The sequence below is a fragment of the Trematomus bernacchii genome, unplaced genomic scaffold (assembly GCF_902827165.1).
Source record: "Trematomus bernacchii unplaced genomic scaffold, fTreBer1.1, whole genome shotgun sequence".
Classification (NCBI taxonomy): Eukaryota; Metazoa; Chordata; class Actinopteri; order Perciformes; family Nototheniidae; genus Trematomus; species Trematomus bernacchii.
The window spans coordinates 18,301,023-18,325,862 of record NW_022987593.1 but is presented as its reverse complement, the minus strand read 5'-3'; the positions used below and the strand labels follow the sequence as shown (position 1 = coordinate 18,325,862).

General features: G+C 38.5%; 1 protein-coding gene and 2 long non-coding RNA genes across 3 annotated transcripts in view; all 3 read right to left on the bottom strand.

Moving 5' to 3' along the window:
• The window catches only part of LOC117482044 (hemicentin-2-like), a 51,851-nt gene that overhangs the window by 16,729 nt on the left and 10,282 nt on the right, over nt 1-24,840 (bottom strand). Inside the window, exons 3-7 of the mRNA XM_034130014.1 lie at nt 6,254-6,607; nt 5,305-5,529; nt 3,534-3,890; nt 3,196-3,405; nt 2,713-3,066 (exon numbers count right to left, since the gene is read on the bottom strand). Of these exons, the coding sequence (XP_033985905.1) occupies nt 2,713-3,066; nt 3,196-3,405; nt 3,534-3,759 (790 nt within the window). The 5' untranslated portion in view covers nt 3,760-3,890; nt 5,305-5,529; nt 6,254-6,607. The remainder of the gene's footprint in view (nt 1-2,712; nt 3,067-3,195; nt 3,406-3,533; nt 3,891-5,304; nt 5,530-6,253; nt 6,608-24,840) is intronic.
• On the bottom strand, nt 12,730-13,962 carry LOC117482119. The gene is made up of 3 exons (XR_004555831.1): nt 13,870-13,962; nt 13,537-13,634; nt 12,730-12,794 (listed from the first exon to the last, which is right to left on the bottom strand). It is a non-coding gene; the product is annotated as an uncharacterized LOC117482119 (long non-coding RNA).
• LOC117482111 lies at nt 21,051-23,235 on the bottom strand. Its single transcript, XR_004555823.1, has 4 exons — nt 23,162-23,235; nt 23,008-23,065; nt 22,675-22,772; nt 21,051-21,536 (listed from the first exon to the last, which is right to left on the bottom strand). It is a non-coding gene; the product is annotated as an uncharacterized LOC117482111 (long non-coding RNA).

Sequence of the window (24,840 nt, the reverse complement as noted above, 5' to 3'; positions counted from 1 at the left end):
ATTTTAGAGAAACAACCGCTGGATATTATGTAAATGAAATAATATGCACTGTAAATAATTGTTCATGGGTATTTCTGAATTGTTATTGGTCATAATAAAGTAATGATTTGTCATTGGTTAAATGCCGTTTAGTGTATCACTTTAATCAAGTCACAACTATGAATAGAGTCATGGAATTTAAGGATTTAGAGATAGCCTTGTACAGTTAATAACAGTAAATATTAGTTAAATATAACAATATTTAACAGTCGTTTCTCAATGATGTCATCATTAGCAACTCTATAACATGTGATTAGAAGTTACTGCCAGTTCACTTTTCATTACCCACTTGTTCCCTGGATCCCATGTAATGTAAAGCAAGCTGAGCTGAATAAAGTAGTGATGATAAGTAACATCTTCTCTTGAAACAACTAGACAGATATAAGCTTGTTATCTTTAAATAAACTGTCTTACTCACATTTCACGTCAATAAGGATGTTTTCAGATGTGCTACTCCCCAGCTCATTTGTAGCTGAACATAAATACTATCCAGATGGATGGGTCATGGTTTTAATCTGGGACCTAAAACTGCATAAAGCTTCTAAAATCTCCTAGAGTTGCTCACAGAATTGCAGCAGACTGTAAATTACATCGATAACCAATACTTACATTTCACATTAATAGAGATGTAATTAGATGTGCTCCTTCCCAGCTTGTTCTCAGCTCTACAGTAATACTGTCCAGAGTCAGAGGACTGGATGGATCTGAAGACAAGCTGTGGTCGTTCACTGAGAGGAGGAACGTCTGCGTTGCTATTCCTCTTGTACCAGGTGTAATTAGCTGCTGGGTTAGCATCACTGCTACAGGTCAGAGTCACTGAATGGCCCTCCTTTATCTCAGCAGAGGGACTCACTGACACAGAGGGGAGCTTTGGAGCATCTGGAGAAACATAAATAAATTATGGGTGTAAATTGCAATCAAGCAACATGTAAATTCAAAGGATAAATAGTGTGTCCATATCCCAAGTATGTTTACATTGTAATGTAGATCCTGGATGTGTAACACGTCTGCTGCTGATGAGCAATTACAGCCAAAATCATGTGTTTAATCCAACCCGGTATCACGGCAAGACGTGAACATGTGACGATCTACCATGCTGGGAGACGTGAATATGTCACGGTTTCGTCCCTTCAAACGTGACAGTTACACGGTATTGTTAACATGGCCCAACCAGTGGAGAAATACCCGGAAGTGCCAAGCAAAGGGTCTACCGCGCCTATTGGTCGGTTTTTATTGTCAAAATTAGATGTTTTTAATTTATTGCCTGGCAACGCAATCGCACAACGTCACGTCCGTTAATTCCACATCCACACCTCCACACACATGGATTAACATCGATTTAATACATTAATGTAGCCTTTGTTTCTGCTAAAAGAGGTGTCGACCAGCGAGGGCAACAAGAAAATCGGCGAAATCGAGTGTGACGATTAAAAAATAAATTAAAAATATCTAATTTTGACAATAAAAACCGACAAATAGGCGCGGTAGACCATTTGCTTGGCACTTCCGGGTATTTCTCCACTGGTTGGGCCATGTTAACAATACCGTGTAACTGTCACATTTGAAGGGACGAAACCGTGACATATTCACGTCTCCCAGCATTGTAGATCGTCACATGTTCACGTCTTGCCGTGATACCGGGTTGGTTTAATCATTTTAAACCTGAACATCTTCATCTTACTAGCAGACTAACTCTAACCCTGCATGAAGACTGTGATGTTAATCACTGTGCACTAAGTATTCTTGGAGATTAGGATAATACACGTCATATTGAGCTGTACATCTCTCTGTATGATAAACTGTTTTTTTTATTTATAATACTGTTTTTTCACCTCCTTAATGTTTATTTTGAAGTGGGCCCACATCATGATTAAATTCTGTTGCAGCTGCCGACTGAGGTTTTTAGTGAGAATCCAGTTTTTTCATCTTGCTCCTGTAACTTGGAATAACATGAAGAACAATATAAAGCTAACCTTATTCATGATAGATATTTTGTGATGTTTCTTGCTGCCTACCGGATTTTCTGTTATTGTTGATATTTTGTATTTTTACCTCTGATATGTTGTAAATGATGTCTCTACCAAAATCTATTTCATCTGTATGTTGTTTACCTAGAAAGCTTTTTGTTTCTATAAATAATACTGCTGCGTCTGCATTAAGAATCAGAAGACTATTGTAAGGTTTCTAGCTGAAATGGTCAATGTATTGAAATGTCAGTGTTTGTGTATGAGTGAACTCACACACTATAGGAGAAGAGAAGGCTTCATGACCTTCCAGAGCACAAGAGATAGTGTCTGTGAGTTTAATCCAGCCTTTATAGGAAGATATCCATGTTGTCGTGATTTTCTCTCCGTTCTTGACCCAGATGTAGGAAACACCGGCTGGACTGCAGCTGCTGTGACACTTCAGCTCTGCATAGGTATTATACTGCCGGTAAGTTGTTCTGATCACCTGCACCTGCAGAGCTGGATATGAGGAAAATAAACAATATTATATCACTCGGTCTAAAATGAAACTGATGATAAATATATATACCCATTAACACAACAGTCTACAGTTGGTGAACAAATATGATAACTCATCCAACAGTAATTACAAAAACTCAACTTCCAGTATGTTTTCATTGTAATGTGTTGGTGTAAACAGTATACATCAGTTTGTGTTGATCAGTACCTGTGACAGTCAGAGTTGTTCCAGGTAAATCACTCCTCCATTCAAAGCTTGGTGTTTTGAATTTGAAGAGATACTGAGCTGAATCTGAGTTTCTCAGGTCAGAGATCCTCAGAGTGGAGCGTCCTCTCTCTGTTTCAAGGATCTGAGCACGACCTGCATACTGGGAGTCTTCACTGAGGTCCTCAGGTTGAGAGGGATTCTGTCCCTGATGACTACGCTCAGGACTGAACCATAATTTAGATTTAATACAGTCATTACTGCTGTACATGCAGGAAATGTCCACTGATGATCCTTTGGGGGCGCAGATACTTTGTTTAGTGTAAGTCACCATGTTGCTGTCTCGACCAGTGACACCTGAAACATTCAAACTCATTTTTACACCATTGTTTTACCAGAGTTGATGAGAAGTCACATACCCATACAGTTAGCTATGGCTTCCACTAGATGGTGTTATGTTAGAATAAGGTAGTGAAGTGAACTCACACACTGAAGGGGAGAGAGAGTCCTCATATCCTTTCAAGGCACAGGAATAGCTGTCTAGATAATTAAAGTCGACCTGAAGAGAAGATGTTCCTGACAGAGTGTTTCCTCCGTTCTTGTACCAGACGTAATCATTATCAGGTAAATCACAACTGCTCTGACACTTCAGGTTTGCCCTGCTATAATCTTTGCGTTCCACCTGCACCGAGAGATCTGTATTTGTGAAGAAGGAACAGGAAGGTTATTTAAGAATAAACTCTCAACATTCATGTATATAAAAACACATCACATTTATATTATTGTTTTCTTAAAGTTGAACATTTGGAACTGATTGGTGTTACCTTTGACAGACAAAGTGACTCCAGGTGAACCATTATATTTTCCATCTGCTTGGTTTGTTTCGATCCTGAACTTGTAGTCAGCTGAGTCGCTCTCTCTCAGGTTTCTGATTCTCAGAGTGCAGATGTTGTTTTCACAGAGATTCTCTACACGACCTGCATACTCTGACTCTGTGGTCACATCTACAGGTTCACCATCTTTCTGTTTAGTGAACCAGAATGTTTTCATAACTGTGTTAACTCCGCCTCTCCATGTAGATGGGTATGTGTAGCTGCATCTTATCTCCACTGTTGATCCTTTCACTGCACAGATCTCAGTAGAAGAGAAAGTCACTCCCCAGTCATTCTGACCCTGAACCACTGTAACACAGAGCACATCAGAAACTAGAATCAGAGTCATAACAACATCAAATACCAGACTTTCATTTGTAGTGTTGATGTTTCAGTCCACATTTCTCGAAACTACTTATCCACATGCGCCTTGGGCAAACTCAGCAAAACTCAGTATTAAATGTTTTTCTTACATTGTTCATATTTTAATAATTTACCTTAATGGGTTAAATATATTGTGATTATAGTTTTAGTGTTTTAGGGTCTGAGGTATAGAGTTATGAGTAAGTGATGTTAGTGCACTGAGTCAGGACAACATGCACCCTGTGTTGAACCTGTAAACTTTAACACATTATTTCTTAGACAACATTTCAAATAAATAAAAACATATTAGAGGGTGTGGTACATAAAATAGAGTTTTCTTTGCTATGTTGAGTATTTCTCTGTGGAAAGGCTGCTTCAGGGTTTGAATGGAAACTTTAAAGAAAAGCAGAACTTTGACGCGTTTAAAACTAAGATAACAAATTACTGAAAGAGAGTTTATTTTTAAGTATTGGACTTCTAATTGCTTTCAAAAGTAGACACCAACCCACAAACATTGATTACTTCCTGTATGTTGCACCTGCTATATCTCTCCTCATTGACAGAAGGAAAGCATCATCTCTGCAGAAATGTCTAGATATTTATCAAAGCTACAACAGCAACTGAACAACATGTATTTAAAGTTATGTTGAGGACTGCAGGACGATAGAGGAAGTTCAACACAGCGATGAATTGGCAATTATTTAAAGCATGAGTAGTTTGTTAATGTAGGTACTGTATGTACAGTCATTATTTCCATCCATACAGACATAGTGTTACCATGCTAAATGGTGCTGTATTTCTAAAGTGTTTAAACGATCATACAATATAAATGTAGATGTACAGTACGTCTCACAGAGAGGAGGAAGACAACAAATCCACTCGCTGCTGCAGTTCAACTCATAGCTGCTGCTTTTATTTTTTCACCTCCTTAAATTATCTTGTGGGCTCTCATCATGATTAAATTACGTTGCAGGTGCTGGCTGTTTTTACTGAGCTTGCAAAAATCTAAATGTTCTCATCTTGCACCTGCAACCTTGAATGACATTTAGAACAATTTAAAGCTAACCTCATTTATGATATCTTTCTTTGTGAGGTATCTTGGTGCCTAAAGGATTTACTGTTATTGTTGATATTTAGTTTTGTTTGTAACTCTTCTTTATTCAAAATGAGGTCTCCACCAAAATCTATGTCTTCTGTGTGTCTCTTTTCCTAAAATGGCTTATTTACTGGCTGTAGTTAAGCTTTCTTTTTCGATATATATAACTGCGGCATCTGCATTGAGATTCAGAAGACTCCTGTGAGGTTTTGTCTGAAATTGTCATTGTATGTAATGTCAGTGTGTGTGTATGAGTAAACTCACACACTGCAGGCGAGGGGAAGTCTTCATGTCCTTCAAAAGCACAAGAGATCCTGTCTGCGTGGTGAAGCAAGCCTTTATAGGAAGATATCGTTGTTGTGGGGATTTTCTCGTCGTTCTTGAACCAGACATACGAAACACCGGCTGGACTGCAGCTGCTGTGACACTCCAGCTCTGCTAAGGTATCAGACTGCTGGACCCAAGCTGTGATCACCTGCACCTGCAGAGCTGGATATGAGAAAAATAAACATTTGAAAAGACACAATATTATATCACTTGGTGCAGCGGTTAATTTGGGATTTGTTATGAAAGGGGTGGGGGGCTGATAGATGAAGAGAACAATCTTTTTAATAGTCACATTAAACTGTTTACATCTTAAAATATTGCAATATACACTCAATATATATTCAAAACTTTCCCTTTACTTCTCGAAGTGCCATTTTAAATTACCATTTCCTTGTAATCGAGCTAAAGGAAAGTGAAATGAAACTACAAGTGACTGAATACACCTTACCAAGCAGGATCATGGGGAAAGTGATAATCATAATTATATATCATAATTATTGTGAAATAAACATTAAGAAACGGCGCACTGCTCTGACTTCCATGTTGTGCCACAATTGTGCTAACTTAAAAACTAGGGATGCACCTTATTAGAAAAAACTGAAATTGCAATTCCACTTAATATTGCAATACTTAAGAATTACAGAAAACTTGTGAGGTTAGATTAATCTTGTAAAACGTGTATTGTATACAAATGTGAGTTCCAAACATCTCTAACGCTGGCTGGTGTATGGCTGTGTATATTTAATTTAATATGCAGCAATGTAAACTTTTGTTTCGTAAACATATTCATTGTTGAATAGCTGCGAGGCTGATGACGTGAGAGCGAGGACTGTATTTGAAGGTATAAAGTGTAGGTGTATTTTCATCAGTGTGTGTTGATCAGTACCTGTGACAGTCAGAGTTGTTCCAGGTAAATCACTCCTCCATTCAAAGCTTGATGTTTTGAATGTGAAGCGATACTGAGCTGAATCTGAGTCTCTCAGGTCAGAGATCCTCAGAGTGGAGCGTCCTCTCTCTGTTTCAAGGATCTGAACACGACTTGCATACTGGGGGTCTTTACTAAGGTCCTCAGGTTGAGAGGGATTCTGTCCCTGATGACTACGCTCAGGTCTGAACCAGAACTTTGATGTAATACATTCATTACTGCTGTACGTGCAGGAAATGTCCACTGATGATCCTTTGGGGGCGCAGATACTTCCTTGAATGGAAGTCACCGTGTTGCTGTCTCGACCAGTGACACCTGAAACATTCAAACTGATTTTTAAACCATATTTTGACCAGAGTTGATGAGAAGTCACAAACCCATACAGTTAGCTAAGGCTTCCACTAGATGGTGTTATGTTAGAATAAGGTAGTGAAGTGAACTCACACACTGAAGGGGAGAGAGAGTCCTCATATCCTTTCAAAGCACAGGAATAGCTGTCTAGAAAACTCAAGTCGACTTGAAGGGAAGAAGATGTTGCTGTTCGAATCTTTTCACGGTTCTTGTACCAGACGTAATCATTATCAGGTAAATCACAACTGCTCTGACACTTCAGGTTTGCACTGCTAGGATCTTTGCTTTCCACCTGCACCGAGAGATCTGTATTTGTGAAGAAGGAACAGGAAGGTTATTTAAGAATAAACTCTCAACATTCATGTATATGAAAACACATCACATTTATATTATTGTTTTCTTAATGTTGAACATTTGGAAATGATTTGCATTAATACAAATGTTACCTGTGACAGACAAAGTGACTCCAGGTGAACCAACATATTTTCCTCCTGCTTGGTTTGTTATGATCCTGAACTTGTACTTCACTGAGTCGCTCTCTGTCAGGTTTCTGATTCTCAGAGTGCAGATGTTGTTTTCACAGAGATCCTCTACACGACCTGCATACTCTGAGTCTGTGGTCAGATCTACACGTTTACCATCTTTCTGTTTAGTGAACCAGAATGTTTTCTCAACTGTGGTAACACTGCTTTTTGGGTATGTGTAGCTGCATCTTATCTCCACTGATGATCCTTTCACTGCACAGATCTCAGTAGAAGAGTAAGTCACTCCCCAGCCATCCTGACCCTGAACCACTGAAACACAGAGCACATCAGAAACATTCATCAGACTCATTAGACTTTCTTAGCTTCATCAAACACATCTTTTTACTATTTCATATTATATTAATTTACATAGACGGGAATGTTCTGATGTTTGTTTCTAACTGGGTTTATACTATAACAAAGTTGTAATGTTGTTTCCAGTGAACAGAGGCATCAAAAACATATATAATGTTGACGTAGGACATCATGCTGCAGTGTATTTAACCTTTAACGCATTATTTACCTGATAAATACTCAGATAAATACTTAGATTTCAAACCTTAGAAAAAGATAAGAATAACATATTAGAGGGTGTGGATCAGAACAAAGAGTCTTCTTTCCTGGCTTGCTTTTCTCTCAGTGATCCGGCTGCTGCAGGGCGTGAATGGAAACTTCAAAGAAAAGCAGAACATTGAGGCGTGTGATATTAAGATAACAAATGACTGACAGAGAGGTTATTTTTAAATTTGACTAATTGCTTGCGAAAGTCGACACAAATGTTGCATGTTGCACCTAGGTCTCCTCATTGTCAGGTAAAAGAAAGCATCTGGCTTCTCTGCAGAAATTAGATATTTATCAAAGCTACAATATCCACTAAACCACATGAGTATTTATGTAAAGTCATGTTTCTAAATGACTCTTAACATAAATCCAATGTTCAGTCTTGTTTTGTCAGATAAATATTACTATGTCCCCATCTTCATGCTGCAGTAACTTTGTGTATCCTTATGTTGGTGATGCCTGAAGTGCAGAGTTTTGAGAGGTCTTATCATTGAAGAAAGCTGCATATAGCACCTTGCGTTGATAGTGACTTACTGCACTAACTTGTTACTGTGATCGCCCCGGTTCCTTTTTTGCATGTCATACCCAGATCTCTCTTCCTGTTTCCAGTAAGTCTTTACACTTTTCACCGTCCAATGGAGGCAAAACATGAAGAAAATGCAAAAGCTACGATCATGTACATGCATGCAAACAGACGTTCATGCATTCACGTACACACACCTTCACAAACACTTGACCTGCAGGAACAAAACTGTGGCCGCCATAAAAGAGAGAAAGAGCGTTCAGTTGCAGGGCGCAGCTGAAAAACAGTAAAGTTGTTTTTTTTGCCATAAAAGCAAAACAATAATCTAAAAGAAGCTTAAACTTTAGTGAGGTGATTATTATTGTGTTTTCATTTCTACAAGCAACCCCTCGTTCCTTTGACTCATTGTTCATTAAAAAAGTATTCATTAGTGATGCTTTTTATCCACGTTGCAACTCCTACCATAAGTTATCTCTTAAAACACTAAAGACATGACACAAGCTCATGTTATGTTTCTGATTTATTACATTATCAAATAATTCTAAATGTATTCTAAGGCGGAAAAAGACTCGCTAAAGTTAAGTGTTGAGGACTGCAGGACGACAGAGGAAGTTCAACAGAGCGATGAATTCAAATTTGCAATTATTCAAAGCATGTTTTGTTTGCTAATGCAATTATGTACAGTCATCATTTCTATCCACACAGACAAACACTCTGTTTTTCACTCTGAGGTGCATTAACTGACTTACAATATAAATGTAGATGTACTGTACCTTGCACAGAGAGAAGGAAGACCACCAATCCACTCGCTGCTGCTTTTAACCTCATAGCTGCTCCTCACGTCTCTGTTAGATTTGCAGGTAGATCACACATGAGAAATACTCTATCAGTATATCACCAAAAACATCTCTACAGAAATAAGGAGGATGTGGTCTTTGAAGGCAGTGTGTTTCTTCTGTGGCTGGTACAGTTCTGCTGTTTAAAACCAGCCTGGTTTCCTTCCTCTTTACATTATTAGTATATATGAGCACATGAATTACTGTAAATCCCCAAATAAAAATATAGTTAATGGAAATGACAAGCATTTTGATCTCTTTTTACCTTATATTACAAGTAAGGATCAGTGTATTTAAAACCCAGGTACAAAAGATATTCGTGCCATAAACATGCAGCCAGACGGCCATTGTAGTCTGAGTGTACGTGTAAAGTAAAAGACAACCACATTTTCTTTATTTGTACCTCATGGCTTTCTAAATGTTAACATTAAGGCGGTAGACAGAGTGCACGTTGTAGAGAGAATGTTTGAGAGCAGACGTTTGGATGTGGTTTGCGTCTGTACTATACATCATCAGAGCTTCCTGTTAGAGTTTCAGAAAGACTTGTGGTTGTGGTTTTAGAAAAGGAACTGCTGAGGTGGGAGGTCACAGCTGAGGTGGGAGGTCACAGCTGAGGTGGGAGGTGGGAGGTCACAGCTGAGGTGGGAGGTCACAGCTGAGGTGGGAGGTCACGGCTGAGGTGCGAGGTCACGGCTGAGGTGGGAGGTCACGGCTGAGGTGGGAGGTCACGGCTGAGGTGGGAGGTCACGGCTGAGGTGGGAGGTCACGGCTGAGGTGGGAGGTCACAGCTGAGGTGGGAGGTCACGGCTGAGGTGGGAGGTCACGGCTGAGGTGGGAGGTCACAGCTGAGGTGGGACGTGTACTCTAACAACTCACCTGCTACCATCATTACTACAGACAGACGTGTCCCTTGAGAACAACGCCATAAAAATAGTTGCATCGTTGTATAGATACTGAGATAAAACGACTGAATAAGGAGAAAGAAAGAAGTTGCAAAGTGAGAAACGTACAATCTGTCAACATGACAAATCCTTGTTGATAGATGATCCAGTAGTATTAAACAAACCACCTGATACAAATGTGCTCTGTGGGGTTACTCAACAGTAGAGCTTAAAGGTCACCTATCATGCAAAATGCACGTTTTGATGTCTTTTATACATAAATATGTGCCGCGGCGCTGGTGTGTCAGGAGACTCACAAAGTGTCTGAAAATACAACACTCTCTCTTTTCCTCCTTACCCACATCTCTAAAAACGGAGCTGATCCAGATTTTCTGCGGTCATGACGACATTACTCAAATGTGCCCACGGCCCTATCAGAAACGTTGCTATCAGAAACAATGCACGGCCTGTTTTGGGAATATAATATGGTCTTTGTTTACATTAGCATCGCTAACACTCAGAGCTAACCTGTACTGGAGAGAGCATGTGTAAAGAAGCAGGATGTTAAAGGAACTCACCTTGTGGTAAACCTGAGAGAGAAAAAGCATTTGAGCTCCATACTGTTTCAGAAATAATCTTTGATGTGGTTTGGAACATAATATGGCGTTAAATCACGGCAGCATTTAGCTGAGAATCTGAGTAGAACTCTCCTGCATGAGCTCTCCTCTCTTTATTTTTATTTTTTTTAAACTACAGACACAGAATCAGCACTTTAGTAACAGGACTGAAATAGAGGGGTTTGAGGCTAGAATGGGTGATCTGTTTTGGTATGTTGAGCAAAACACTTCATAGACATGTTATTATATCTGAGACCTATAATATATGCCTAACAATAGTATAACAGTAGACCTTTAAAGCTAAATGCTAACATCAGCATGCTAACATGCTCACAATGACAATGCTGCCATCCTGGTGGTTAGCACGCTTATTGTTTACCACGTTTAACAATTCCTTTTAACGTGTTAGCTGGCTGGCTAGCATTTGGTATAGGCCTATAGCAGTTACCACAATTAATAGCTTAAGATAAGTATAGGCCTGTTGTATATTGCATTACACACTGCTAACATGTGACAAAACAGGGACAATCTCGGCTAACAAATTGTTAAAATAACATTGTCCCAGCGGTGGAAAGTAATTAAATACATTTATTGAAGTATTGTACTCAAGCACTATGTTGAAATGATTTTCTTTATTTTGAGAGCATCCATTTTATGCTACCTAAACCTTTACTCCACTACATTTATTTATCAGTTTTAGCTTCCATTTACATATAAATACTTGATATGACGTGATACAGTACTGTGCTACTTGACGACAAGAGTACTTGAAAAATTGCTTAACATTGAAATAGTACACTGGGGATAAAAACCCAATTATAATATTCTAAAATACTTTGCTAATTCAATCCTGTTAAAGGACAATTCTGCAATATGAGTACTTTTAGTTTGATATTTGAATTACAATTGACTGATTCTTCTGTACTTCTACTCAAGTCACATTTTCAATTCCTAGCTTTAACTTGTGATCAAGTTCATAGTATTTCTACTTTTTCTTAAGTAGAGGATCTGAGTACTTCTCCCAACACTGCTTTGTTTCAAAGGTAAGACATTAGTAGAACAAATGTTTAATTATTTGGTGATTCTAATAGGGACTTGAAGGCCTAAACCACAGTTTGCTAGGCAAAACACATAGGCAATACAATGGACTAATGATAACACAACAGCTAAGTGCTCTTTGAGAGAAAAGACACTACACACTCGAAAGGGCAAAACAGATGGATAAGACATACTCTATATCACTCAATATGAAATGTATAATATGGACAATGTGACAAAGGTTTGGTCAAAAGGACTGCAAATGTATTTACAAATACTCATTCAGAATTAAAAGACAATTCACAACTTAAAAAATACTTTAACAATTTAAAAAAGAGAAAGCTACCAAGAGCATACCTCTTTACAAGATCTATGACTAAACATATTTCATAAGGACAAATAATAATAATATTTCCAAAAACACATAAAATAAGGCTTGTGCTACGCTGAAGGACAAGATGCTGAGGTTAAGACTCTGTTGAAAGAGGAAGAAAACATGTTACAGTTATTTATAAAGAATACTTAGAAGTAGAGCTAAGAGAAATGAGGAACTGATTACAACTCAACCTTCATTCAACAACTAGAGGTCAAATGTGAACATCATTTTAGAACAAGACACAATAACATGTAAAATAATCAAGAAAAATTATATTTGAACAAGTTGAAAATATTGATTGATGAGGATGTGGAGTGTGTTTGTGTGTGTGTGTGTGTGTGTGTGTGTGTGTGTGTGTGTGTGTGTGTGTGTGTGTGTGTGTGTGTGTGTGTGTATAGGTTTGTACAGAGGTATGCCTATATGTGTATAAATATATATACCTGATATGTATAAGCCTTCTTTATTTCATTTTTTCCTAATTTATCCCAACTTTACTACTATTATAACCTTTTGACTATAACATGTATACAAATCCTGCTGTGAGATTAGTCGTTTAATCGTATATATTCTTTAGGTGATAGTAGGCTGATTTAGTAACTGTTTTAATGTGACTGTTGAAACTCAGGTCAGAGTCCATGACTATACCTAGATTTCTGGCTTTATCTGTTGTTTTGAACATTGCAGACTGAAGCTCAGCGCTAACTTTTATACGTTCTGCCTTGGCTCCAAAAAACAGGTAAATGTTTCCTCTTCAATGTTTCACTTCCTTCTGTTTCCATCCAGGTCAGTCTCCCTCTGGTTTAAAGCAGCAGAAGAAAAGCATGAGCAAACGTTAGTGAGTTATTTCTCAGTAAGGGACCTGAGTTGTTGTTTTGAGTTTGTTTTTCGACACATGTAGCTTCTTATTGGCCTTTTTACTGCCATCCAATTTGTGTTAAAGTCCTTGCTGAAATGACAGGAGGCGTAATGGGTCAAACTTGGTAATGTGACTAAACTGCTATTTTTAAATCCAGGATGAAGACTCACACTGCACTGTGACTTTTATTTAAGTTTTGTATACCTGTCTTCTTCTATATAAACATGTTTATTTTATTCTGTTTGCTTTTTAATGACTGTTTTAAATGGCATCATATAATGTGTTGCTGATTCACTATTTCTGAATGCTCTTAATGTTTTAAAGCACTCTGAATAGCCTTGTGTTGAAAGGTGCTATATGAATAAACTGGCTTTGTTGAATACTCTATGCTGATTGGACAATTTTAAACATTCTGAGGTCTGCTCTTTTTTTGCTTTGGTCGCTCTGATCAAGGGACTCAGTGCCGTCAAATCAATTCGTCGATGGAAGTCCGGTCAATTTAACGTCAGCAATGGACAAAAAGTACATGTTTTCCTCCGTCAGAAAATGTTTGAATTAAGCATTACGGCGTTTTGAAGCCGTATAACGTCTAAGGTTTGAACATATATGTCTACACAAATAGATAGGAATTAATGAAAAGATGACTCAACAGCACATGCTGCTGACTGATAGCTGGCTGACCTTCAGACCAGGTCCTCCTGCTCCTCTGGTTCTTCATCCTGTTCTGCAGAGACCATGTTCAGGTCTGAGAGGTTAGTATAATCAGGACCAGATTCCAACTGAAGGGTAGAGACAAGAACATATGAACGTTCAAGTCCTTTGGATACAATTACACCTTTTAATAAAGGAAAGATTGTTTTATATATTTCTCTTTTGATATGAATGACAGGAGGATTAATACATATTGGTAATTGTATATCAAGAAGCAAGGCATATTTACATTCTCCTTGTGAACACAATTATTAACAATTCTGTAATATCACTTTGCTGGAGTTGGATCTGTCACTGTCTCACCTCCACAGTCTCTATGGGTTCATTCGCTTCAGAGGTGGAGCTCACAGTCTTCTTCTTCCTGAATTGTGTTCAAACATAGTCAGATAAATAAGTAAAAGTGTTACTCTAAGTACCCCAAATGATAAATGTCAATGCGGAAGTTTAAAAGTCTCACCTCATCCAGAGACAGACAAGGAGCAGAGGAATCAGCACCAGAACCACCACAGAGAACCTGGTGATGTTCACGGTCATTGGGGATGTATCTAGAAAAGGAGGTAAACAGTTGTCAGATACTTTAACTGTGAGTGGGATCCAGGAACCCCTCAACAAACACACGCCTGTTTGCTATCCTGGCTCCACACTGGTAGAAGGAGTTCCCCATTGCTATCAGAACAGCAGAAAGTCTACACATCGTGCATTATAGACTGAAAACCAAATCTGTGTCCACTGAACCTAGGACATTACATTCTTTCAACTTCCCATTTCGGTCACCTTTTTACTTCCTGGCTTTGTGTTTTCCCGCCTGTGTGTTTGTCCGCCCCATCCTGATTATTTAACCTGCTACCCTTGTGTTTTTGAAGAAGATTCAACATTCTGTTAGTATTTAAGTCCTGGTCTCCTGTTAGTCTTTGTCAGATCCTTGTATGTTGCTATATCCTCAGGGTTGATTGCACTTATAGTAAGTTGCTTTAGTGTGAGCTAAACGTAATGAAATATAAAGAAAATATTTCTAACAGTTTCCCTCGATTCAATCTCTAGTTAAACTCACTCAGTGTTGACATGTATGGATGTGGAGTTTATCTTGTCCTATTTAATCTCTACTAATTTAAGTAACAAATTGGTTATGGCTTTGTGAAGCTGTATTTTAGACTTTGAAGATGGCCGGACAAATGGATGTTTAAGGTTTAAATCTGGGTCCAAAAGCTGCATTAAAACTGCTAAAATCTCCTAAAGCTTCAGCAGAAGGAGGTGAATTTGAAGGAGGGAGTGTTACAGAAATTAAGATCAGTAAACGTTGCCCATCCAGGTACTGGGCGCATTTAAGCTTTAAATAAACAGTTTCACTCACCTTTTACATTAATAAAGACTTTTTCAGATGTCCTTCTCCCCTGCTCATTCTCAGCTGAACAGAAATACTCTCCAGAGTCAGAGGACTGGATGGAGCTGAAGAAAAGCTGTGGTCCTTTATTCAGAGATGTAACGTTTCCACTCTTCTTGTACCAGGTGTAGTTAGCTCCTGTCTTTTCATCACTGCTACAGGTCAGAGTCACTGAACTGCCCTCGATAATATCACCAGAGGGACTCATCAACACAAAGGGAAGCTTTGGACCATCTGGAGGAGATCATATGAACAATAGTGAATGTTACTCATACACTTACAAACACCAATAGTACAAACTAAATCCATGTGTTATACTTTTGCAATATTGCAGTTTTCCTCTTCATTCTCTTTGCTGTCACATATTTAAGCTTATCTTAGCATTACCACAGCCAAGCGTTGATCACTGGAATCAGCATGAAAGCAACAGCAGTGTGTTAATTAAGCCTGTATGCATGTTTACAAGATCACTCATAAAAAAAAGCAATGCTCCATTGCGCTAATAGTGGTCCAAATCTCCACAAAGTGCCTTTAAATGTTGCTTTTACTGTACATAGCTGTGAGAGATAATAAGGACATTATCCCTAAATATTGAACAGATTTTAGGATATTTGTACTTCGCCAGATAACATTTAGTTTGTGATAAAGTGGAGTAAAACTCACACACTGGGCGAGAGCGGTAACCGTCATAGACACAGGAATAATTGTTTGCAGAATCAACGTATTCTCCGTGAGAAGCAGATGTTTCTCCCTGAATCTTCGTTTCATTCTTGTACCAAACGAATGTAGGATGACCAGTAAGAAGACAGCTGCTGAGACAAACCAGCTTTTGACCAGAGGAAGACTTGATCACCTGCACCTCTAATTCTCGTTCTGTGAAAAAGAGACAGGGATTCTTTTCTTTAGATCATTGAATAAATCATATTAACACTTTTCTAAAGACACTGTCTTATCTAAACATGGTCTAAAACTTGCACAAAAGCACTCTTAATAATATATTTCCCTGACAAATACATATATTTTAACAACAAATGTAATTCTGCTACATTAACAACATTATCAGTGTGTGTTGATCAGTACCTGTGACAGTCAGAGTTGTACCAGGTAAATCACTCCCCCATTCAAAGCCTGTTGTTTTGAATTTGAAGCGATACTGAGCTGAATCTGAGTCTCTCAGGTCAGAGATCCTCAGACTGGAGCGTCCTCTCTCTGTTTCAAGGATCTGAACACGACCTGCATACTGGGAGTCTTCACTAAGGTCCTGATCACTACGCTCAGGTCTGAACCAGAATTTAGATTTAACATCGTTTTCATAACTGCTGTACGTGCAGGAAATGTCCACTGAGGATCCTTTGAAGGCACAGATGCTTCTTTCACTGTAAGCCACTGTATTGCAGTATTGACCTTTAACACCTGAAAAATGAAATATCTTTGGTTAATTATTATGAAAATGTAATTGCCTTAACTCAAGGCTGAATGTATTGCTGTGGACAGTGTCTCCCTTTTATGTAATAAGGTATGGCATCATGTTGGTGGAAGACTGTAAGTGAACTCACACACTGAAGGAGAGGGGGAATTCTCATATCCTTTAACAGCACAGGCAAAGCTTTCTTCAGGATATAAATAGTCATCAAAAGAATCTCCTTGTTTTGGCGATTTCAGTCCATTCTTGTACCAGATGTAGGAAGGATGAGAAGTTGGAAGACAACTGCTTAGACACTCCAGGGTTGCATATATATAGCCTGTGAAGCGATATATTTTGCTCACCTTCACCTGGAAACCTGGATTTGTAAGGAACAAACATGTTAAACTGAACTGTCATTGTACGTGTAGTAGATGCACTGACATTCACTGCATTGTTGACCAAATGTTGAGCGAACTTACATAGTTACAAACAAAGTGTTACCTGTGACAGACAGAGTGACTGGTTCACTAGCATAAAAGTCTTGGTTTGTTTTGATCCTGAACCTGTACTCAGCTGAGTCGCTCTCTCTCAGGTTTCTGATTCTCAGAGTGCATCTGTTGTTTTCACAGAGATCCTCTACACGACCTGCATACTCTGAGACTGTGGTCAGATCTACAGGTTCACCACCTTTCAGTTTAGTAAACCAGAATGTTTTCTCAACTGTGTTTTCACCATCATCCCATGTAGATGGGTATGTGTAGCTGCATCTTATCTCCACTGTTGATCCTATCACTGCACAGATCTCAGTAGAAGAGAAAGTCACTCCCCAGCCATCCTGACCCTGAACCACTGTAACACAGAGCACATCAGAAACATTCATCAGACTCGTCAGTAGGCAGACTTTCTTAGCTTCATCAAACACATCTTTTTACTATTTTATATTATATTAATTTACATAGACGGGAATGTTCTGATGTTTGTTTCTAACTGGTTTTATACTTTTAAAAAGATTTAGTGCTGTTTCCAGTGAACAGAGGCATTGAAAAAAGATTTAGTGTTGACGTAGGACATCATGCTGCAGTGTATTTAACCTTTAACGCATTATTTACTTGATAAATATTAAGATAAATACTTAGATTTTGAACCTTAGAAAAAGATGAGAATAACATATTAGAGGCTGTGGATCAGAACAAAGAGTCTTCTTTCCTGGCTTGCTTTTCTCTCAGTGATCAGGCTGCTGCAGGGCGTGAATGGAAACTTCAAAGAAAAGCAGAACATTGAGGCGTGTGATATTAAGATAACAAATGACTGACAGAGAGGTTATTTTTAAGTATTGTACTCCTAATTGCTTGCAAAAGTCGACACACATATTGCATGTTGCACCTAGGTCTCCTCATTGTCAGGTAAAAGACAGCATCTGACTTCTCTGCAGAAATTAGATATTTATCAAAGCTACAATATCCACTAAACCACATGAGTATGTATTTAAAGTCATGTTTCTAAATGACTCTTAACATAAATCCAATGTTCAGTCTTGTTTTTGTCAGTAAAGTTGTTTTTTTTGCCATAAAAGCAAAACAATACTCTAAAACGGAAAAAGACTCGCTAAAGTTAAGTGTTGAGGACTGCAGGACGACAGAGGAAGTTCAACAGAGCGATGAATTCTAATTTGCAATTATTCAAAGCATGTTTTGTTTGCTAATGCAATTATGTACAGTCATCATTTCTATCCACACAGACAAACACTCAGTTTTTCACTCTGAGGTGCATTAACTGACTTACAATATAAATGTAGATGTACTGTACCTTGCACAGAGAGAAGGAAGACCACCAATCCACTCGCTGCTGCTTTTAAACTCATAGCTGCTCCTCACGTCTCTGTTAGATTTGCAGGTAGATCACACATGAGAAATACTCTATCAGTATATCACCAAAAACATCTCTACAGAAATAAGGAGGATGTGGTCTTTGAAGACAGTGTGTTCCTTTTGCGGCTGGTACAGTTCTGCTGTTTAAAACCAGCCTGGTTTCCTTCCTCTTTACATTATTAATATATATGAGCACATGAATTACTGTAAATCCCCAAATAAAAATTAAGTTAATGGAAATGACAAGCATTTTGATCTCTTTTTACCTTATATTACAAGTCAGGATCAGTGTATTTAAAACCCAGGTACAAAAGATATTCCAGCCATAAACATGCAGCCAGACGGCCATTGTAGTCTGAGTGTACGTGTAAAGTAAAAGACAACCACATTTTCTTTATTAGTACATCATGGCTTTCTAAATGTTAACATTAAGGCGGTAGACAGAGTGCACGTTGTAGAGAGAATGTTTGAGAGCAGACGTTTGGATGTGGTTTGCGTCTATACTATACATCATCAGAGCTTCCTGTTAGAGTTTCAGAAAGACTTGTGGTTGTGGTTTTAGAAAAGGAACGGCTGAGGTGGGAGGTCACAGCTGAGGTGGGAGGTCACAGCTGAGGTGGGAGGTGGGAGGTCACAGCTGAGGTGGGAGGTCACGGCTGAGGTGGGAGGTCACAGCTGAGGTGGGACGTGTACTCTAACAACTCACCTGCTACCATCATTACTACAGACAAGACGTGTCCCTTGAGAACAACGCCATAAAAATAGTTGCATCGTTGTATAGATACTGAGATAAAACGACTGAATAAGGAGAAAGAAAGAAGTTGCAAAGTGAGAAACGTACTATCTGTCAACATGACACATCCTTGTTGATAGATGATCCAGTAGTATTAAACAAACCACCTGATAAAAATGTGCTCTGTGGGGTTACTCAACAGTAGAGCTTAAAGGTCACCTGTCATGCAAAATGCACGTTTTGATGTCTTTTATACATAAATATGTGCCGCGGCGCTGGTGTGTCAGGAGACTCACAAAGTGTCTGAAAATACAACCCCCTCTCTTTTCCTCCTTACCCACATCTCTAAAAACGGGGGTACAACGGAGCTGATCCAGATTTTCTGCGGTCATGACGACATTACTCAAATGTGCCCACGGCCCTATCAGAAACGTCGCTATCAGAAACAATGCGCGACCTGTTTTGGGAATATAATATGGACTTTAGCATCGCTAACACTCAGAGCTAACCTGTACTGGAGAGAGCATGTGTAAAGAAGCAGGATGTTAAAGGAACTCACCTTGTGGTAAACCTGAGAGAGAAAAAGCATTTGAGCTCCATACTGTTTCAGAAATAATCTTTGATGTGGTTTGGAACATAATATGGCGTTAAATCACGGCAGCATTTAGCTGAGAATCTGGGTAGAACTCTCCTGCATGAGCTCTCCTCTCTTTATTTTTATTTTTTTTTAAACTACAGACACAGAATCAGCACTTTAGTAACAGGGCTGAAATAGAGGGATATGAGACTAGAATGGGTGATCTGTTTTGGTATGTTGAGCAAAACACTTCATAGACACGTTATTATATCTGAGACCTATAATATATATGCCTAAAAATTGTATAACAGTAGACCTTTAAAGCTACATTTTTACTCCACTACATTTATTTATCAGTTTTAGCTACTATTTACATATAAACACTTAATATGACATGATACCGTACTGTGAAATAATGGGGATAAAAACCCAATTATAATATTCTAAAATACTTTGCTAATTCAATCCTGTTAAAGGACAATTCTGCAATATGAGTACTTTTAGTTTGATATTTGAATTACAATTGACTGATTCTTCTGTACTTCTACTCAAGTCACATTTTCAATTCCTAACTTTAACTTGTGATCAAGTTCATAGTATTTCTAGTTTTTCTTAAGTAGAGGATCTGAGTACTTCTCCCAACACTGCTTTGTTTCAAAGGTAAGACATCAGTAGAACAAATGTTTAATTATGTGGTTATTCTAATAGGGACTTGAAGGACTAAACCAGAGTTTATTAGACTAACTAGTCTGTTTGTTGTTGTAACACCTACTGGTCACCAGCAGAGGTCAATAATATTCACATTTTACTACACGCCTCATTGGGACCTGGAGATAACTGAGACTAATGCTGGTTGGTAGAGTCTGACACTTTGGGGGTTACCAGTGAAAAGGTTTGATGGTTTATAAATAAATACACTTTAAAAAGGTTTTTCCTTTAACTTCTTTATTTCACAAATGTGTTTTTGTATTTGAAACACATAGGCAATACAATGGACTAATGATAACACAACAGCTAAGTGCTCTTTGAGAGAAAAGACACTGCACACTCGAAAGGGCAAAGCAGATGGATTAGACATACTCTATACAACTCAATATGAAAACATAAATGTATAATATGGACAATGTGACAAAGGTTTGGTCAAAAGGACTGCAAAAGTATTTACAAATACTCATTCAGAATGAAAAGACAATTCACAACTTAAAAAATACTTTATCAATTTAAAAAAGAGAAAGCAACCAAGAGCATACTCCTTTATAGATCTATGACTAAACATATTTCATAAGGACAAATAATAATAATATTTCCAAAAACACATAAAATAAGGCTTGTGCTACGCTGAAGGACAAGATGCTGAGGTTAAGACTCTGTTGAAAGAGGAAGAAAACATGTTACAGTTATTTATAAAGAATACTTAGAAGTAGAGCTAAGAGAAATGAGGAACTGATTACAACTCAACCTTCATTCAACAACTAGAGGTCAAATGTGAGCATCATTTTAGAACAAGACACAATAACATGTAAAAAAAGACGAATCAAGAAAGATAGTATTTGAAAATATTGATTAAATATTGGCCGTGTTTGTGTGTGTGTAGGTTTGTACAGATGTATGCGTATATGTGTATACGTATATTTAAATATACGTATACACCTTCTTTATAAAAACATAATCTAATTTCTTCTCCTTTTTTTGTCTTCATTATTTTATATTTTCCCAACTTTACTACTATTATAACCTTTTGACTATAACATGTATACACAATGAAGGAATGCTATAAATATGATAGGCATTCAGGATGATGGTGGTTAGCACATGCACATTACTGTGGTTAATTGTGTTTATATTTACAGTATAACAAGTTGCAATCTACTCATGCCTGTACATCTCCTGCTGTCTGTGACTGCTGACTCCTACCTGCCACTAACAATGAAACTCTCATATTTGAAGGTAAATGTTTCCTCTTCAATGCTTCACTTCCTTCTGTTTCCATCCAGGTCAGTCTCCCTCTGGTTTAAAGCAGCAGAAGAAAAACATGAGCAAACGTTAGTGAGTTATTTCTCAGTAATGGACCTGAGTAGTTGTTTTGAGTTTGTTTTACGACACATGTAGCTTCTTATTGGCCTTTTTACTGCCATTCAATTTGTGTTAAAGTCCTTGCTGAAATTACAGGAGGCGTATTGGGTCAAACTTGGTAATGTGACTAAACTGCTATTTTTAAATCCAGGGTGAAGACTCACACTGCACTGTAACTTGTATTTATGTTTTGTATACCTTGTTCTATATAAGCATGTTTATTTTATTCTCTTTGCTTTTTAATGACCGTTTTAAATGGCATTATATAATGTGTTGCTGATGCACTATTTCTGAATGCTCTTAATGTTTTTAATTTTTGTAAAGCACTCTGAATAGCCTTTTGTTGAAAGGTGCTATATGAATAAACTGGCTTTGTTGAATACTCTATGCTGATTGGACAATTTTAAACATTCTGAGGTCTGCTCTTTTTTGCTTTGGGCGCTCTGATCAAGGGACTATGTGCCGTCATATCAATCCGCCGATGAAAGTCCGGTCAATTTAACGTCAGCAATGGACAAAAAGTACATGTTTTCCTCTGTCAGAAAACGTTGGTATTAAAGGTAGGGTAGGTAAGTTTGAGAAACCGGCTCGAGATACACTTTTTGTTATATTCCATGGAATGCTCTTAACATCCCGATAGCAATGAATATCTTAAGTGCTTTGACAAAAAATCCATAAAAAAATGTCATCTGTGGAAGCTGTAGTACTGTAAAAAGCACGACCAATCATTTTAGCCGGCACGGCTAAAATAACTGGATGGCCTACCTGCCTGTCAGCCTTCCATCTGTGCACAAACTTATCTCGTGCCCTCATTGGTCATGTGCACGTTCGTGTGTGTTGGAGGAGGGGCTCTGTAAGGAAGTGGCAGATTTTCTCCGGTTGTGTATTTTCAAATTCTAGCGATCTCGAGCCGGTTTCTCAAACTTACCTACCCTACCTTTAAGCATTAAGGCGTTTTGAAAGACCTATAACGTCTAAGGTTTGAACATACTGTATGTGTCTACACAAATAGATAGGAATTAACTAAAAGATGACTCAACACCACATGCTGCTGACTGATAGCTGGCTGACCTTCAGACCAGGTCCTCCTGATCCTCTGGTTCTTCTGTCTGTTCTGCAGAGACCATGTTCAGGTCTGAGACGTTGATATAATCAGGACCAGACTCCAACTGAAGAGTAGAGACAAGAAAAGATGAACGTTCAAGTCATTTGGATACAATTACACCTTTGAATAAAAGAATGACTGTTTTATATATTTCTCTTTTGATACGAATGACAGGAGGATTAGTACATATTGGTAATTGTATATCAAGAAGCAAGGAATATTTACATTCTCCTTTTGAACACAATTATGAACAATTCTGTAATATCACTTTGCTGGAGTTCGATCTGTCACTGTCTCACCTCCACAGTCTCTATGGGTTCATTCGCTTCAGAGGTGGAGCTCACAGTCTTCTTCTTCCTGAATTGTGTTCAAACATAGTCAGATAAATAAGTAAAAGTGTTACTCTAAGTACCCCAAATGATAAATGTCAATGCGGAAGTTGAATAGTCTCACCTCATCCAGAGACAGACAAGGAGCAGAGGAATCAGCCCCAGAACCACCACAGAGAACCTGGTGATGTTCACGATGATTGGGGATGTATCTAGAAAAGGAGGTAAACAGTTGTCAGATACTTTAACTGTGAGTGGGATCCAGGAACCCCTCAACAAACACACGCCTGTTTGCTATCCTGGCTCCACACTGGTAGAAGGAGTTCCCCATTGCTATCAGAACAGCAGAAAGTTTACACATCGTGCGTCATAGACTGAAAACCAAATCTGTGTCCACTGAACCTAGGACATTACATTCTTTAAACTTCCCATTTCGGTCACCTTTTTACTTCCTGGCTTTGTGTTTTCCCGCCTGTGTGTTTGTCCGCCCCATCCTGATTATTTAACCTGCTACCCTTGTGTTTTTGAAGAAGATTCAACATTCTGTTAGTATTTAAGTCCTGGTCTCCTGTTAGTCTTTGTCAGATCCTTGTATTTTGCTATATCCTCAGGGTTGATTGCAGTTATTGTAAGTTGCTTTGGACAAAGTGTGAGCTAAACGTAATGAAATATAAAGAAAATATTTCTAACAGTTTCCCTCGATTCAATCTCTAGTTAAACTCACTGTATGTTGAAGTGATTTGCACATTTGTGTTGATATGTATGGAGTTTATCTTGTCCTATTTAATCTCTACTAATTTAAGTAACAAATTGGTTATGGCTTTGTGAAGCTGTATTTTAGACTTTGAAGATGTCCTGACAAATGGATGTTTTAAGGTTTAAATCTGGGTCCTAAAGCTGCATTAAAACTGCTAAAATCTCCTAAAGCTGCAGCAGCAGGAGGTGAATTTGAAGGAGGGACTGTTGTAGAAATTAAGATCAGTAAACGTTGCCCATCCAGGTACTGGGCACATTTAAAGTGGACCTATCATGCTATATTTAAATGATATATTGTAGGGCCATACCTATATAAGGTATATTTATACGTTTCTGTTTTCAAAATACCAAACAGATCATGCATTTTAGCCATGCCTCATTTCGCTCTATGTGCTGTTTGCTGTCTACGGGTCTGATTCTGCTGACCACGCCCCCCTGCAGGAGAGGGGAGCCGTGCTCTGATCAGCTGCTGGGCTGTCAGAAGAGGGGGAGAAAAAGAGATCTCCGTCCTCCGTGTTTTATTATATATATATATATATATATATATATATTATTTATGAGTCGTTATTCATTTGTTTTAAAGCTCAATAAATAACAAAGAAGACCTTTGACCGGCACTTTTTCAAATTTTGTCCGGAAGATTTCAACTTTAACGGACATCTTGACCGGCGAAAGAAACTGAAACTGAAACTCTGCCGCACAGTCCCCTCGTTCCTTGGAAGAGGCGGAGAGGTGGGTGTTTGTCATCTGCTGGTGGACTAACCGGAGAGAATTACAGTGCTTACAACGCTTGCCTCGGGGAGGGAGAAAAAAAGCCACAGCGGAGAATAAACAGAAGGGTAACCATGGTAACTATGGGCGGGAAGTCTTCTTCGCTGCTTTTGTGGCAGACTATAGCGCCACTTACAGGCCTGGCATATGTACTACAGCGTCTCCAGCGCTTTCGAGCGGCAATGGCCGGCCGTGGCCCAACCCCACATTCCCCTGATAAGTGGAGAGTTGGCCCAATAGCCGTAGCGCCACTTCTGTGACGTCATAGAAGTGTTC